This window comes from Ricinus communis, chromosome 1 (genome assembly GCF_019578655.1).
Source record: "Ricinus communis isolate WT05 ecotype wild-type chromosome 1, ASM1957865v1, whole genome shotgun sequence".
NCBI lineage: Eukaryota > Viridiplantae > Streptophyta > Magnoliopsida > Malpighiales > Euphorbiaceae > Ricinus > Ricinus communis.
This window is the reverse complement of record NC_063256.1, coordinates 12,818,007-12,837,199: the sequence shown is the minus strand read 5'-3', so window position 1 is coordinate 12,837,199 and position 19,193 is coordinate 12,818,007. Positions and strand designations below refer to the sequence as shown.

The 19,193-nt window shown below is 29.3% G+C and overlaps 1 protein-coding gene and 1 long non-coding RNA gene across 2 annotated transcripts; both read left to right on the top strand.

Moving 5' to 3' along the window:
- The first annotated feature begins 8,372 nt into the window (after positions 1 to 8,372).
- LOC8267924 lies at positions 8,373 to 9,760 on the top strand. Its single transcript, XM_002531713.4, has 2 exons — positions 8,373 to 8,922; positions 9,036 to 9,760. The coding sequence occupies exon 2, from the start codon at positions 9,210 to 9,212 to the stop codon at positions 9,699 to 9,701; it is 492 nt and encodes a 163-aa protein (XP_002531759.1). The 5' UTR covers positions 8,373 to 8,922; positions 9,036 to 9,209; the 3' UTR covers positions 9,702 to 9,760.
- Positions 9,761 to 16,064: 6,304 nt separating this feature from the next.
- On the top strand, positions 16,065 to 18,628 carry LOC125371089. The gene is made up of 2 exons (XR_007217305.1): positions 16,065 to 16,991; positions 17,136 to 18,628. It is a non-coding gene; the product is annotated as an uncharacterized LOC125371089 (long non-coding RNA).
- Positions 18,629 to 19,193: the final 565 nt, after the last annotated feature.

Below are 19,193 nucleotides of genomic sequence, written 5' to 3'. Positions count from 1 at the left end.
TATGTACTTATCATTTATTATTTTTATATTCAATACACATCATATTAAACACTTTAATTAAAATTCTATAATAAAATATAGCTAGAAAAATAAAAATAGTAGCTTATTTATAATATTTTATATATATAAAGTATATGAAAGATACATATATATTTAAGTATTTCAATTTGATTTCTAAAATTAAAAATCTTAAAACCAATCCAGAAATTCTATTAGCCCCCTTCTCATGTTATGTTAGGTTAGATTTTGGTTCAGCCAATAATTCAATAGGTTTCATATAGCCACCCCTAGACCCTAGTTGGTTAATGGCTTTGTGACCAATGGATTGGAGAGGCTAGTTGTGGGTCTTTAGTCTTTGTGCCATTTTATTGGACTAAGACAGTTTTGGTTTCTTAGCATAGTATTTTATTCTTTAAGAATAGCATGTTTTTTCCATATATATATATATATATATATATATTTGATGGTGCAGACAACACATGTGCATGAGAATAAAAGCATGCTATTCATCAGAGTAAATGGTTGGATGATCCGTCTAATATTTTGCTCTTACGAGAATTTTAGAGTCTAAGTTATCTAATAGATCATCATTGATAATATTATTAGTGATTGATTATCAAAAATATTTATTATACCTAATAGTTTATCCTTGCGTTGTAAGACTGTTGTAATTATCTTGAGTATAAATAATAATACAAATTGAGATTATAGATAAAATTTAATAAAATATTTAATATTTTATAATTATTTATAATATATAAAAATAAAAATAAAATAAATATGTTTCTTAATTTTTTAATATTTTAAGATTTTATTGGTTTCAATAAGATATTTTATTAGTGTAACAATATAAAAAATTATTTAAAAATATTTATTAATTAATTTTGGTATTATATAAATTATTACTATAAATATAATTAATATTACTATTTGTAAGTTTAAAATTTATTGAATAATTAGAAAACTAAATTAGTAGTTAATAAAATATTAAAATATTTTTAAAATATCATTTTATAATTAGTAATTAGAATATGATGTTAAAAATATAATTTAGGATTAGAGTTATTATTTAATTCAGAATATAACTTCTTAATTAATAAATTATAGATAAAATTACATATAATCTTAAATTTTATATGTCAAAAATAAATATTCGTGCAAAAATAATTTTTTTAGAAATAAGGTACAAATCGTCTCCTGAAGGCCAAATTAGTAAGTAAATATGGTGGTGAGGAGTTTGTAAATAGTGATAAGGATCGAGCAATGCCATTAATGATGATAGTGCGCCAATGAAGCAAAAGAGGCTCATTTGGTGGGTGCAGAGCTGGGATTTGACTGTAAAGTTATTTTGATTTGTTTTTTATTTTAGAACTTGCAATGGATTTCATTTAGACTATAAAGCTAAAAGAGTATTATGTTTGGTTGATTTATATTTTTCATTAATGATGGATCAATGATGGTTGAGCATGGTAGACGGTGATGGATTTGAATGAGGTGTTGAGTAGGTGATGTGGCGGAGACGATGGTGATGTTGGAGATGCAAAGTTAATAATGGCAGAGGAATGGAGGGTTAGTAAATTTTTTAATAATGAATTCTTTTATTTAGTACCTAAGAATATGAAAAAAAATTTCACGACTTTAGCCTGTAGCATATACACGTCTAAAAAAGAGCCACATTGATCCAAAAATAACAAGTTTTGAATTAAAATAACCTAAAAATGTTAAAAGGCCTATTGGCTCTGTATATAAAGTTTAGAGGCCTATTTGAACTTTATTCCAAAATTTTATATGCTATATATGTTTCAGAATTGAATATATATTAGTTTTATATATGTGTTGTAGGACCATTATTATTATTTTAATTATAAAATTAAATTTATAAAAAAAGTTTAATAGAGTTTTTAATATTTAATAATTATTTATAATATTTTAAAAATAATAAAAATTAATGCTATAGATTTAATTGATATTACTATTTCTTAGGATTATAAATTATTTTACAATTAAAAAGTTAATTTATTAGTGAATATAATATTAAATATATTCATTTATTTCTAAAATTGAAATTATTATGTAATTTAGAATTAATTTAATAGTAAATATAATATTAAAACATTAATAATTAATATATTATTATGTAATTTATCCCAAATGTCAAAATAAGCAGATCTGTGAAAATAAAAATTTTATGTGTCAAAATATAGAAACATATATGAAAAAATTCTTATGTCTAATATATATATATAAAAGATAAAATCAGTCCTAAGACAAAATTAATTATTTTATTTTAAACTTTAGGGTACTTATTATGAGAAGTTAAACTTATTTATAGAAGAATGAAAGCTAATTGTATAACATGTAATTGCAATAAATTATATATCAAGACTTTAGCAAAATAAGTTTAGAAATCAGCTTTTGATATATATAACTTTGATAAGAGATAGTTTCTTTCAAATGATGAAAGTTCTATAAGATTAAAATAGGCACACAAAAGTACAAAAATAAAAGAATTTCTTCACTAATAGAAAGTGGTCAAAGGAATTATTTAGGGGTAAACTCAAATATATTATTTTTGAGAATATATTATAACAACTTTGAATTTTGTTTTATTAGTCCAAGTGCCAAAAAGTTAGTCAAAACGTTTAATATTTATAAAATTTCTAAACCCTGAAGGGATATTTTTTAATTTTCTGATAAGTTGCTTTTTCTTTCTTAAAGTTTAATAAAATATGATAATAATCATTATACTTTTAATTAAAACATATTTTAATTAATAAAAAATATAACCTTAATCAATTTTTTATACTATACGATGCTATTCTACTTCACAATTTCTTTTTAATCGATTTTAAAAGCTTATTATGTATTAAAATATTAATATTTTATTTATTAAAAATTCTATATTATAATCAATATTAAAAGTTCTAATGATTCAACATTTAGACTTGATATTAATAATATTTTTATTAATAATTTAAATTAATATAGAATTAATTTAATTATATTAATTAAACAATTCGTAAGCTTTTTGATAACTTTTATATATATATATATATATATATATATATATATCATAGTTAATAAATTAATAATTTTTTATTAAATTAAAATATTTATTTATTTTATTTATTTAATATTTATTTATTTAAATAAATTTTTAAACTGACTAAAATATCTTTGTTAATTTTATCTTAATTCTATGTATAATTAACTTAACTCCTAATTCTAATCCTATAGAATCAATTAGTAATTAATCTCAAAATTCTAATAGAATTAATCTAGTTCAATCCTAATATTGTAATAATTCAATGTACATTCTTAATTCTATAAGAAATTGATGAATTACTATTATAGAAATTGAGTGTGGTTGGACGTTTCTTTATGAAGAAGAATATCAATTTCAACGCCATGAAACAGCAGCTGGCTTCTCTCTAGCGCCCTGTCAAAGGTGTTTGCATTAAGGAGCTAAGCCCTTCTCTGTTCTTATTCAAGTTTTTTCATGAGATTGATCTAAAATGTGTCTTGGATTCCGGCCTTTGGACGTTTGAGCAGCATCTGCTTCTCTATAAGCAATTGGAACCACAAGATCAACACACCAAGGTACCTTTATTCCATGTGGATTTATGGCTGCATGTGTCTGACCTTCTTATTGGATTCATGTCGAAAAAGGTAGGCTTTCATATAGACAACTATATTGGTTCCTAGGTGAGTAATGATCTTAATAATTCCACTGGGATATGGAAAACCTATATGCGCATTTGTGTCTGTTTTGATGTTCGTAATCCTCTAATAAATAAGATGAAGCTTAAGAAGGTGGGAGGGAAATGGTTTTGGGTTACTTTCAATATGAGAGGCTTCCCCCATTTTGCTTTATTTGTGGTCGAATGGGAAATCGAGATACCCTGTGTAAGAAACTTTTTAAAGCTTCAAATTGTAAAGTAGAACGGATTTACAGCATCAATCTCAGAGCTCTAGATCATTGCTATCAGAATCGTATAGGTGAGAAGTGGCTGCGAAATGAACAATTGAAAAAGGAAGAGGTTGTTTCCGGTGCCGAAGGAATGAGGGATATGGAAACTGATTTATTTCCTAGTTCGGTGACAAATTTGAAGGGAAAAAATAATGAGATGATGATGGTGTCAGATTCCAACAATTATGGCTATACAGAAACAAGTTGACTAAGGGACCAAGGATTCCTATGATTCTAATGGGTGGAAATAAAGTCAATGCGACGTTGACCAAGGAAGGTAACTCCTTTGATGGAAATAACCAATAGGATGGGATTGTGATTCTTGACCCAAAAAGACGTTGAACCGAAGAAGAAAAGGAATTTGAGTCAAGTTTTAGTAGGCCTACGGAGGAAATGGGCCAGTATGGATTAACTAATCCAAAAAATGGATTGAAGGCGGGCTTTGGAGAACAGGCTCGTCCAGCAATATGAGTACTCTAAGATGGAATTGCCGTGGGCTCGGCAACCCGCATGCAATTCAGACCCTAAAGAACTTAGTCCACTTAAAAAAGCCTCTATTCATTTTCTTATGTGAAATTCTTTCTACTCGATCTCGTTTAGAAGCAATAAAAACTGTCTTGGGCTACGATGGATTGTTTGTTGTTAATTGCACTGGTTATAGTGGGGGACTTGCCTTGCTATGAAAAGTTAAGAATTTTATTAATTTACTAGGCTTCTCTCAAAATTTCATTGATGTTGTTGCTACCATTAATAACATGCCTCCTTTTCGATTGACGAGTTTCTATGGTATCCTAGACCACGGTCGAAGGAAAGATTCTTGGAATATTCTTTATGATTTAGCTCTTCACATCTCTCCCTTGGGTTTGCATCGAGACTTCAACGATATAATAGTCTCCTTAGAAAAACAGGGTAGAGTTCCCCATCCTAATTGGCTAATGGAGGGTTTAAGATCTGTAGTTCTAGACTCTTGTCTCTCAGATTTTAGTATGAAAGGATACAACTTTACCTAGGAGCGTGGAAGAGGTAATGATGTTTGGATGGAGTAGAGATTGGACAGAGCTTTGGGCAATTCCAATTGGTTCAATTTATTCTCCAATTAAGTCGTTTGGAATTTAAAATTTTCCTTATCCAATCATTTGCCTATATTCTTATAGCTAAATCCATTAAGTTGTCACCATGTGCCTTGTTGTTTTTATTTTGAGAATTACTGGCTTCGGGATGAGAATTGTCTTTGGGTGGTTGGGATAGTTCAAGATTAGTCCCTACTCAATTAAATATCAAAACGGTTGGTGAGGCACTACAATCTTGGAGTCGCACTATAAATGGAAAATTTAAGCCCAATTTGAAAGCCTCAAAGAAAAGAATGACTTTATACCTCTATTTCAACAAGTTAGGACGTTGCACTAATAGGAAATATTTTGGAAGCAAAGAGCAAAGCTCTTTTGGTTACAAGAAGGTGACATGAACTTTCATTATTTTCATAATGTCGCTTTTTCCAAGCATCGAAAGAATCACATTTCCAAGATTAATGACAACGGAGGTAACTAAAGAGACATGGATAACGGTATTTCTGAAGTAATGCTTGATTATTTTAGGATCCTCTTTACAACTGGTGGAGGGGACATTAATGGTGTGATTGATTGTGTGGATCAAGTTGTTACTACCGAGCAAAATGAATTCCTCGTTGCCCTTTTTTCAGAAAATGAAGTTCAAGATGCTTTATGGGATATGCATCGTGATAAATCTTCGGGCATTATTGGCATGAACCCTAGCTTTTTACCAAAATATTTGGTCCATTATTAGTGGAGATGTGAGTAAGACATGTTTAAGCATCTTGGAGAAGGGTCAGATGCAGTGACTTTCACAATAGGTCAAATGAATATAACAGGTTGTTATCCCGAAACAAGTGGTTTATACGTGTATATATATATGGATAAAGCGCTCAACAATTCAAATACAGGCGATCAATCATAGGGGTTACAGATAGGGTTGAATGCTTCGACTACCAATGCACTGATCGAAAACACTAGGATTGGTTCTTGGTTGAACATGCTAAGGCTTATGGAGCTGAACCCAAGCTATATTGTTACTCCTATTCTCATATCACTATTGGGGTTTTGTTACTGGTTTTGGTGAGAAAGTGAAGTGATTTCATCCTAAGAAAAGATGTAGTAGACAGAATTACTTACCACTTACTAAGAAAGGGAAGGTAGAAAGTAAGGAAGGAAAAATGACGAGACTCTTTAGGCAAAGCTTCTCTTCGCCTTGACAACTTCTTGCTTTCTTCTTGGTTGAAAGAGAAGAGCTGGCCAAATGTTGGATGATGCTATGCATCAATGACACGAATGGCTCATTCAAGACAAAGGGACAAGGATGGGGTTGGTATACCTATTCGTGATAGACAAAGCGCCCCCATTATGGCGAGTCGGTGGAGGAGAAGTTCCTTTCTTACTATTCAATCTATATGCAATACACATGCAATTTGTCTTATCATAGAAATGCGATATCAAGAGATGGAAATCAACATACCGTTTCCTGCAAATAACAATTTGAATTAAACCATTAAAAGACGGTTTTGCTTTTTGGGACTCTATCGCTGGCAGCCCAATGTACTAGCTCGTGGACACAAACATGCTCTTTTTCTGATATGTGTTGGTGCTTGAATCTTCCTTCTTAATGCTGATTCCCCTTTTCCTGTTATACTGTTCAAAACATGTCGGCCATTGTAAGTTCTATGGTCGAATAAGACTAAACCAAATTGGCTGGATATGTGGAATTTGAACGGATTAGATCCAATCAGATCTGATCATAGCTTTGAGTTCAGGTTTGACCAGACCGGAAAGGAAGGGGACAACGAACCTCTGCCAAGGTTACTTACTAACTCTCAGCCACTTGTTATAAGGAAGTGCAACTTGATTTTCGGGGGGAATCAATAGGAAGGAAAAAAGAAGGTAGATTATTTGATTTAATTTCCTCATTTGGTAAGGATTAGATTTAAGTGATAAAGGATATGATTGAAATTCGTCTTTTCTTTTTTATATAATTGAGACACCTGAAGGGCCGACAATATAGACTTCGGGGCCTATGCAAATCAAAATAGATCGAGCACCTATGACTAAAGGGAACAGAATGTCGATCATAAGGTGAGATGATCTTCTAATACGAGAGCGAGTGACTGGACTACGGCGAAAAAAAAAGGAAATAATCTTGAGTATTATATATATATATCCTACTATGGAAATATATAGCCAACCCTAGAGATTGTTAGAGCATCATCCCATTAGCCTCCTTATCCTCGAGACTCTCGTAACAGCCTCGTATCATATCCACGTATGATTGACCAAAAGAGGGAATAAAGATATACGAATAGGAATTATAGTACCATTGGAAGAAAGGGCACCTATAGGAACATCTCTACTGACAAACCATTTCAATAGTATGGGTGATATCGTGCCACGAGGCATGACTATGGAAGTAATGAAAAAGAATAAAGGATTAAATGACATAACTATTGTTTTAATCCCAAAGAAAAAGCGTGTTGAAACGATGGTTGACCTCCGCCCAATCTCGCTTTGTAATGTCCTCTATAAAATGATCTCCAAGCTGCTTGTTAATAGATTAAAACAAGTTCTACCTACGGTAGTCTCGAATCACAAAGTGCTTTCATTCAAGGAAGGATGATTCATGATAATATAATGGTTGCATACCAGGTTATGCATTACTTAAAATAGAAAATTCAAGGAAAAGATAGTTGGGCTACTATGAAAATTGATATAAGCAAAGCTTATGACCGTATGGAATGCCCGTTTCTAAAAGCTATGCTTCTCAAGCTGAGGTTCTCGGTTTCTTGGGTTAATCTTATGATTATGTGTGTGACTACTATCAAATATTATATCACTTGTGATAACCAACTTCATGGTCCTATTGTTCCTCAACGTGGGTTAAGACAAGGATGCCCCCTCTCACCATACCTATTTATCCTATGCGTGGAGGGTTTCTCAGCAATTCTTCAAAAAAAAAAAGAGTATGGGTTTGATTCATGAGTGTAGAGTCTCAAGGGGAGCTCCTTCGGTGTCACAACTTTTCTTTGCTGATGACAGCTACCTATTTTTTAAAGCAAACCTAGTTAATAGTGGGCACATTGTAGATGTCCTTAAAAGATATGAAATAGTATTGGGTAGAGCCATTAGTTATCCTAAATCTTCGATTGTTTTTAGCAATTGTTACTTCTTTATCTCGGCATTTGGTTTGCAATCTCTTAGAAGTAGTTGAATCCAATGAACACAGTTTTTATCTCAAATTACCATTAACTGTTGGTCAGAATAAAAGACTTATGTTTGCTTATTTAAAGGATAAAATCTGGAGGAAAATTCAAGGTTATAACCAGAAATTTCTTTCTAAAGCTAGGAAGGAAATTATAATCAAGACAGTTAGCCAAGCTCTACCAAAATACGCTACGAGCGTTTTCCTTCTCCCTCTTAAGTTCTGTAAGGAACTTTGCTCAACTCTTTTTGGTGGGGCTCGAGAAAGAATGATCGAAGAGGACTAATATGAAGGAAATGGTAGAGGTTGTGCATGAAGAAATCTAATGGAGGCTTGAGCTTTAAACGGTTGCATGAGTTTAATCTCTCTATGTTGGGTAGGCAAAGTTGAGAATGCTGACTGCTCTAGATAGTTTGATGGCTAGAGTATACAAGGCCCATTATTTTTCAAGATACTCCTTTCTTGAAGCTTATATGGGTACAGTTTTATATGGCGTAACATCTTTTTTGCTCAAGACTTATTGAGGAATAGATGTCAATAGCGAGTGGGAAGCGGACACAAGATCTCGGTATGGACAAAGCCATGGCTACCTAATGTCCAAAATCCTAAAGTGGAATCTGTCACTATACTAGGGAACTTGCTTGGATGTTCTTCCCACCTGTTCGAATATGGTGAAAAGACGACTTGAGGTAAGTGAGATCCGTCCTTTATATGGAAATGAAATTGAAACTACCCTCCATATGTTTATAGATTTTCTAATTGCTCATGATGTTTGGTATAACTCTAGTATTCTACATTTTAGTGGTGCAGTGGGATCCTTTTGGGAATGGGTATGTGCATGCTTAGAGAAATTCTCAAAGGATGATTGTTTTCATATAGCAATGATTTGCTGGAGTATCTGGTTTCACCGAAATGAAGCAGTATTGAGAGGAGCAAATTGTTCAAGATAAGCATCTTATGGACAAGTCTTACTTCTATGAACCAATGGAGAGTCGCTCGGTCTAAACTATTTTGCCTGCAATCTCAAAATGGTAATATTGCTCTTTTCGTTATGGTTTGGAACACGCCATCCCTTGGTAGTATGAAGGTTAACATGGATGCGACAATCTTTTCTAATCCTGACAGCATGGGTGTAGGTTGTGTGATGAAGGATCATGCTGGATTGTTCGTCTGTGCTATGGCTGTCTCCTTTGCAGGTGCTTATATTCCGGAAATAGCAGAAGGTTTGGCGATTCAGGAAGCTCTCAGTTGGGCTCGAGATAGACAACTCTTAAATGTGGTCTTTGAACTTGATTGTTTGCACATCGTTGAGGCCCTACTTCGAAAAGGGACTGATAGATCTTCTCTAGGTCTGATTATTAAGGATTGTAAACTTTTGAGTTCTTCTATTAGCAATTGTTCTTTTGCTTTTGTTAAAAGATCTAGGAATGAGGTTGCCCATAAACTTGCTAGGGTGTCTAATTCTTAGTCAAGTCTTAAGTGTTGAGAATTTACTCCCCCCTGATTGTATTATTTCTATTCTCGTCACTTAAGCTCTATAATACTTATTTTTCTTTCAAAAAATAAAAATAAAAATTTTGACAAAAAATAATTTATATATTATTTTTATTATTATAATTGACAAAAAATCATAGAAAAAAGAGATGATATTTTTAATTTTATTTTATTGACAATTTAATTTATGTGTTATTATTATAATAATATTTTTATCGTATAATTATTTACTATTTAATAGTATATTATATATTAATATATTAAATAATTTATATGATAATTATTATAATAATAATTTACGAGTGTGAATAAGCGTATATATATATTGGGCCCAATAATAAAGGCTAATCCTTATAAGTTCAGTGCTATCAGTAGCCATTTGTTTGGCTCTTAACAATTCAATCAGTTCTCTACGAGCTTTAAAAAAAGAAAAAACATCAGTTCTCTGTACGAAAAAGGGAAAAGAAAAAGATATTCTACCATTTGAATTAAGATATTTCATGTACATTAGTCTCTACATGTGTATTGAGCATTTAAATGCGCATGTACATATATGCAATTTTTAATAACAAAATGTATTATTAAATCTTAAATATTTAATTTTATTTTATTAAATTTTTAAATATTTATTATTTATTGAATTATTCTAATTTTATTTTTTATATATTTTATATGATTTTTGTTTATTCTATTGGATTTTGTATTTTTACTTTATACTCACTAAAACTATTGGATCATTAATTAAATAAAAATAAAAATAAAGAAGCTCAATGAAATAAAATCAAAACTAAAAATTTCAATTCAATAAGATTAAAAAATTTAAGAGCTTAAAAATATATTCTGCTGTTTTTAATTAATGATGAAAATATTAATAGAAATGACATGAGTAGGTTATGCTTCTACTTACCAAAATATTATACTAAGGCAAAATTTATAATAATTTATTATCATTTCTTAACTTTATTCTAATAGATTTTTAAGGTTTTATTTTATTAATAATTTTTATACATATTGTATAAGATTTTTTTATTTATTTTGTTAAATTTTTATATTTTTATTTCTACTTTAATTAAATGTTTAGTAATTTTCAATGAAAATAAAAACAAAAAAAATATATTTTAATAAAATAAAATAATCATAAATAATTTAATAAAATAATGCTAAAAAGTTTAAGAGTTTAATATTTTAATTTGCCTTATATTAACTAAATAAAACCAAAACATCTATATAAGTGGAATATCTATCTATATAAGTGGAATATCTTACTTGCATGCTATATTCTAGAAGGGAAAAACAAGTGCTGGGGATTTTTTTATTTGCAATGCATTTATTTTCATTCCATGTAAGCATTTGATTATCATTATTTTTTATTTATCAATTGATCGATTATGAATTTTTATTTAGTGTCATATGATAGCGGTGTTATAAATTTTTTATTTTTAATAAAAAATAAAATTATTTTCAAAATATTTATATAACTAATAAATAAAATATAAACATTGCTAAATCTTTCATTTATATTGTCTGTAATTGGTAAAACGAGCAATTTATTATTTTATTAGTAAAAAAATAGCATATAACCAATACAATAAAATCTAAATATTGCTGATTTTTCATTTATATTGCATGTAATTGGTAAACAAAATAATTTATTATTTTATTAGTAAAAATATTGTTATGTAAAAAACTAGTAAGAGTAATAGTTTTATCTTTTATTCGTAATTATTTATTGTTATTCCACATCAGCAGTCGAGTAAGATTTTTTCTTTAGTCAATAGGTTTTTATTCTTTTAATAGGAAAATAATGACAGAATTAATAGTTATAAGAAATTTATAAATTTCAGGCTTAACAGTCTAAACAATTTAAATTTTTACAAAATTTTACTATTTTAACTAATTCTTTAAAAATTATCAATTTAGCCTCAAATTAGTAAATTGAGTGCAATTTTGAACTAATTGAGTTATTCATCAAAATTATGCAACATGTATAATGATATAGATGCCAATTAGGAAATGAGATATCCAAATTGATAGGTAATAATGTTACATTATTTGTACACGTTACTTAATTTAAAATTTTTATTTTCTAAATTGTATCTACGTTACCATCCACATTGTTTAATTTTGACCAGCAATTCAATTTGGGCAAAGTTACACTCAACTGGTCAAATCATGGCTTAAATTCAATTATTATTATGCATGGCATGAAGATAAAAGGGGAAGGAAATGTATTTTAAAAGGAATGGAAGAGAAAATATTTATCCTATTATATTTGGTTACATAAAAAATTTCATTATAGAAAATGAAAGGGAATTAATTAATTTTAAATTTTTATTACAATTATAGAAGATAAAAAGAATAATTAATTATATTTAAATTTTTTTAATGAGTTAGAAACTCTTTATACCTCAAATTGGAATGTAATAAATTTCAACTTCTACAAGGGGAATCATTCTCCTTCAACTTCCCTCCCATCCTAAAAGATTTTATTTGCCAAATGCGATTAAAACTAACTCTCCATCTATTCACTTTCCTTCCCCTCAAATTATCTTCCATCCATGCACAATTAGATAATTGAAGGTGAAATTTAAATTCATAAAAATTTAAATTAAAAAAAAAATTCAGATATTTAAAAAGGATAACTCTTAAAAATTTCTTAGGCTTAAATTTTCTAAATATTATTCTATATTCAAAAGATAAAATCTAAAATTATATAATCAAATTAAAATATTTAGCTAATTAATTTTTTTTAATGATAGAATATTTTTATTTAATAAAAAATCACTTTTCTTACTTTTTTATATTAAATTTTTAAATTTTACTTCAATTGTGATATTTAGTATAAATCTTTAACATTTTTTAAGGAAATAAAATTATCTATTATATTAGAAAGTTTTATAATATTAAAATATGTCAATCATTACAATTTATTATGAAACTCCTATGCAGTTTCTAATATGAATAGAATAGAATTTGAAATATAAAAAATAGAATTTTAAAATTCATCTGTTAAGAATAATAAATTTTAAATTCTTAGGAGTCATAAAGCTTGAGAAGGCCTAAATGATCCAAACTTTTACAAAATTTTATTATTTTGGCTAATTTTTTAAAATTAGTAAATTTAACAAAAATTTTACAAATTTAGTGCAATTTAGGCCTAATTGAGTTGTTTATAAAAATTAAGCAACACGAACAGTATTATGGACGCTAAAATAGAAAATGAAAAACCCAAATTGAAAGGTCCTAATGCCACATTATTTATTCACGTTATTTAATTTTGAATTCGTATTTTCTAAATTGCTTTCACTTATTATACACATTATATAAATTTGACCAACAACTCAATTTGGCCAAAATTGCACTCAATTGGTTAAATTATGGCTAAATTTATAATTTTTAAAGAACTGGCAAAATAGAAAAGTACAACAAAAATTTGGATTTTTTAAAACTATTAGGCCAGATTGAGAATTATGTCTTAAGACTTTAAATTTTTCAAAATTTAAATTTTTATGAAAAGAACAAACTCTATATAGATTTTAGATTCAATAGAGTGTAAAATAGCCAAAATTACAAGACAAGTGAGGGCTTGTTAGACAAGTTTTATCAAACCAACTCATAAAGGATAAATTTTCAAACAGGCTTTGTAGGCCAACTAATAGTATGGAATCTTCATGAATAAACTTAAAAACCCCTTTTGAATTGCAGAATGTTAATATGAAAATCTAAAGAATCAATTCTGTTTAACCCATAAGAAAGATGAAAAAACATATTACTAAGAGTAAAATGATCAAGAATTAAAATTTAGAAAACTTGTTCCTAAATCCCAATTTCAAAACATACCACAAAAAGATTATCAATCTACTTGAATGTTTCTTAATCACGCATTCTACACAAGAAATTCAATACAAAAGAAAAACAACCTTTAAGTTTAATAACCAATTCTCATTCATCAAATTAACCACTTTACAATGAAATTCATTTTAAGCTTAAATAAACTAAGAAAACCCTAAATCTTAACTAATAAGGATTTACATCTCATCTAAAATACAAGTAAACCTTTCTAATAAAAATAGATAATTCAAACAAAGTCTTAACTAGAATAAATAATATGTGTGGTCATTCATATTAAGCCATAAAATTCTAATTTACTTAGGTTTACTAATAAAGATATATAACTCAAATAAAGTCTTAACTAGGAAAAACAACATGTGTGGCCGTCCATATTAAACCATAAAATTCTAATTTACTTAAATAACGTAGATAGATCTCATAGCATAAGTTAAGTTCAGCCCAAAGTCTTCATATACTCAATCTCACTTTTTTTTTTCTTTTAAAAACCCAAATGAAAGATTAAGTAAGCCTATTAAATACTTACATTAAGTTGAATTCAACCTTCACTAAATCTAAAGCCTCGAACCCCTCCTCGTCCTCCTCGTGATTCATTTTAGACCGAGACCTTACACACGTTGAATTAAAAATTAACACTTCTTAAATTTTGATCTAGTTATTGAACCTTGAGACAATTGTAATGAATATTCATTACAATTTTATGGCTTAATATGAATGACCTCACATATTATTTTCGATCACATAAGAATAGATGCTTTGTCTTTTCAATATTAGAGACGCAACATAGTTTAGGTATTGAGATTGCTATTTTTTCTACTAAAAAAGAGGAAAGAAGGGTAAATACAAAAGAAACCTCTAAAAAAGAGCACATAGTAGCTAGATTAATAAAAATATAATAAAAAGAAGACAATATATAAGAATAAGAAGAAAATAGGTTGTTGTCGCCAGCTACCAGGTGAGGCGCAGGCGGCCACAAGAGAAGAAGAAGAAGAAGAAAAAGAAACTCTAGTTGAAAAGGGTCAAATTTAAATATTTAATTTGGCTGGTTCTAAGTTTCATTAATGTCAAAGTGCAATGATGAATAAGATGCCTGTCTGTCATCTTCTCATTCAATTGCCATGTTCACTCTTGCATATATTGCCACATACTTTTACATAAATTGACAAAATTAAGAGCACATGCCATGCCATGGTTCCACCCTCTCTTAACTTACCTTTTTATTTCTTTTCTTCTTCTTTAGCAAATCAAGTTTTTAAATTTTCAAATTTTATTTTATTAAATTTTTATTCTTTATTTTATTTTATCAAATTTTATATTTTAATTTTATTTATGTATGAAATATATTATTAAACAAGTTTTAATTATAAAAATAGAAATATTAATAAATTAATAAAATAAAATGAAAATTCAACAACTTAATAAGATATGACTAAAGATTCAAAAATTTAATAATGAAACATGCTTTTAATTTTTCTTTTAAGGGTCTAATACTGCGGCAGTTAAGGAAGCGACCTTAATTGTAACACTCTTTAGGTGTACTAATTTACACTTCTAAATTTGGCACTTTTGCAATGTTAAAGCTTGTTAAGGTCTCTAAATTTTAGTAGTTGCCATATAAAAATATGTAAAATTTAGCTATATTTTAGTCACTGATATTAAAAGTTCAATTATATAATATTTAAAAATAATTATTATTTATCCTTTGATTTTGAGTTCTCCCCCGAGTCAATCTTATTATATAAACTCTCTTTTATGTTTTTTATAAAATTAACTGTTAATCTCCTATATTCAAAGTCAATACAATCAAAAAATTAAATTGAAAAATAAAATTATAACTTTGAATTTTTATTAATATGGAATTCATTTAAAATTAATTTTTTTATCATATTAGAGTCAAATTATTAATTTTAGTCAGTAATAGTTAGTTTTACAATAAATTAATTTTAGTATTTAATAAATTTAATTAATTATTATTTTACTTAATTTAATTTTTAGCACAATTCAATCCGAAAAATTTAAATATTTTAGAAATACTTATATTTGGAGAACATTATAAAATTAGCATATAATTGAATTTGAACTATTAAAATAGAATGCATGGTTATAGTTACAAATATTTATCTTTATTATTATTTTGATAGGCATTAGAATTAGACTATGCTAAAAATGAAAACCTTATTTGAATTTGATAAAAAAAATAATTTTAGATGATTTTAATATTTAATAAAATGTTTAAGGATCAAATTATAATTTTATTTTTCAATTTAGTCCATTAACTATATTGACTTTTTGGATATAGAGGGTTAATAATTATGGTGTCACCTCAGCATATCTTAATATGCTTAACAATGGTGGTAATTTGGGTAGTGTTAATGATACTTTAATTACACTAATTCCTAAGGTCAAGAATCCGATGTCATTCTTAGAATTCTCTCCAAGACTTTAGCCAATAAGCTTCGAGAAGCCCTTCCACAGGTAATTTCTGAAAATCAAAGTGCTTTCCTTCCAAACAGACTTATAACCGATGATGCAATTATTAGATTTGAGTGTATCCATGCTTTGAAACATTGGAAGAGGAAGGATGATGGTTTTCTTGCTCTCAAACTCGATATGTCTAAAGCATTTAACAGAGTGAAATGGTTGTTTATTGAGAAAATGACGCTTAAACTCGGTTTTTCTATATCCTTGACCTCTAAGATTTTGAATTATGTTTCATCGATTTTATTTTCCTATCTAATTAATGGAGAGGTAAGGGGTTATCTAACCCCTTCAAAAGGTCTCCGTCAGGGAGACCCTCTCTCCTTATTTATTTTTAATTTGTGTAGAAGGCCTTTAATCGTTGTTAAGGAATGTAGAAGCTTTAAGTTTAATTCATGGATTTCTTTTTGGAGCAAATGGATTAAGCATCTCCCACCTTTTTTTCGCGGATGATAGCTTTCTATTTCTGAAAGCTAACATGAGCAAGTGTGCTGCAATTAAAGAAATCCTTGAGTTATATGCCAGGGTCTTAGGCCAAGTTATTAACTTTAATAAATCTGCAGTTTGTTTTTATAAACTTGTTCCTAGTCATATTGCTAATGATATGGTCAATACTCTTAATATGGAAAAAATGGAGTGTCGTGAGCATTACTTGGGTCTTCCTAGCTTTGCAGGCGGGTGTAAAAGATCCTTATTTGCAGATATTAAGGACAAACTAAAAGGGTGAAAGTCTAAGCTTTTCTCTGCGAGTTGTTGAAAGGTCCTCTTGAAGGTTATTGTTCAATCCATCTCGGCTTACTCCATGTACATATTTAGGCTGCCTAAATCACTCATAGACGAGCTCTATCATCTTTGTGCACGATTTTGGTAGGGCGGAGATGACAAAAAGAGGAAACTCCACTAGTGTAACTAGTGATCATTTTGTCACAACAAAAAGGTCAGGGGATTGGGGCTTCGTGATCTAACTTTGTTTAATAAGGCTTTGCTGGCTAAATAAAGCTGGAAACTCATTCACTATCCTGATTCTTTGGCTGCAAAAGTCTTAAAAGCTATATATTATCTTAGTGTATCTTTTTTGCAGGCTAAGAAGTCAAGTAAAACATCTTTTATTTAGAGGAGCATCCTTTGGGGGAGGGAAATTATTGAGCAAGGATTATTTTGGTGCATTGGAGACGGCAACTCAATATCTATATACAGTGACAGATGGATTTCCTTACTGTTCGAGTTTAAGCCCTTCTCGCGCAAGATGTTAGACGTGGAGACCCGAGTTAGTGATCTAATTATTGAGTCTGGAAGGTAGAATAAAAGGATGATAAAGGAAGCCTTCTTTCTTGAGAAAGCAGAGGATATCCTCCAAATCCCTCTCATATGAGGCCATAGGCCACCGGTTCTTTGATGGCATTTTGATAAACATGGTAACTATAGTGTGAATAGTGGCTATTGGTTAGCAATGGAGCTTAATGGGAATACAAGCTACTCATCGCATTTGAACGCTAGTTCATGTTGGACAAAAATATGGAAGATGTTTTTGCCATCCAAAATCAAGATTTTTCTATGTAAAGCTTGTCACAACTGGATTCCGAATGTTGATGATCTATGTCCTCTTTATGGCATTGATAAAGAGACAACTTTCCATGCTCTGTAGGGCTGCAATTGTCTATCTCAGGTACGTAAATCTGTTGACTTCATACAAGATTGTGACATTGAATCTTTATGTGATTTTCAGGACTTCTTTACAATGTGTTTGTATCGTCTGAATGAGGAAGAAACAAACAAGATTGTTGTTATAATATGGAGAATCTAGTTTCGAAGGAATATTGTTGTTCATTCAAAGAAGCTGTTGCCGGTGAATGAAGTCATAGCCTGGGTTTAGGACGATATTACAGATATATGTAATGCTAATCCTAAGCTTCCCTGCAAAATAGAATTACTCAATCTTGGAGACATACATACTTAAATAGTGTGAAATTCAATATGGATGATGTTGTCAATAAAGATAAGAGAATTGTTCGCCTTGGAATGGTGGCTCGTGATTGCCATGGCAAGGTGATTATGTCGAGCTCCAAGCCAATCAACCAGCTGCTCTCGGTGGACCTGGCTGAAGCAGTAGAAATCAAATGGGGCCTATCAAAAGCCTTATAAAGTGGCATTATTCTAGCTGTGGTGGAATCAGATTCACTTGGTATTGTCTAAGCAATACCTCTCATGAGAATTCCCTTGTCGAAGCTGGAATTATTGTGAAGGACATTATTAATCTTTGTGATAGTATTCCCTCGCGTGCTGTTAAGTTCACACTGAACAATGGTAATCAGGTTGCCAATGGACTTTCTAAACAAGCTTTTAATTGTCATTCAGAGATGGTTTGGTTTCAAAAGGTCCCTCAGTATATTCATCATCTTGCGCTGGCAGATGCCAAGCTAAGATCCCAGTTTTGTTGGAATGAATTTCCCCTTAAAAAAGTTCTTCATTTTTTTAAGCCATGTCGGTTGTTCTCTCAGTTTGTAGAAATTATTATCTTGTCCACTATAAAATAAACTAAGACTAATTACAACTCCATCATAGATTACATGACTACATGTATAATTATAGTATATGATCATAGTGTTTAATTATAAATATAATAATATCAATCAACATTCCTTCCTCTAAACTCAAGGCCATGTATCTAATGTCTTAAGTTTATACTGTGTTTAGTTGAAATCTATAAAATTTATGAAATTCATTTACAAATCTAAAGTTTATGAGCTTTGAATGAAATAAAAGTTAATTTAGAATTCTACTAATTAAACTTGTACAGTATTGATTATAGTCAAACTAAATTCTCACAAAATAGATAGAATTTTTAAACGAATTTCATATTAATTATCAAAATATTTCATAACACTAAAATATCTCTTTCAATTTTATCATTTTAATTTTATCTTTTTCTCCCATTTCTTTTTCTCAAATGAAATAAATTTATGAACAGATTTCAACCAAATACAGCATTAGATAATAGTTATTAGAATGAGCTTTAGCAAAAATTTCCGTAGGCCAAATGATTACGAATAAAGTGAGAATCAATTTCAATAGGGTTAATATGTTTAGGGAAAAGGCTCAAATTTGCCCCTAAAGTAAAACCTCAGGTACATATTGGCCC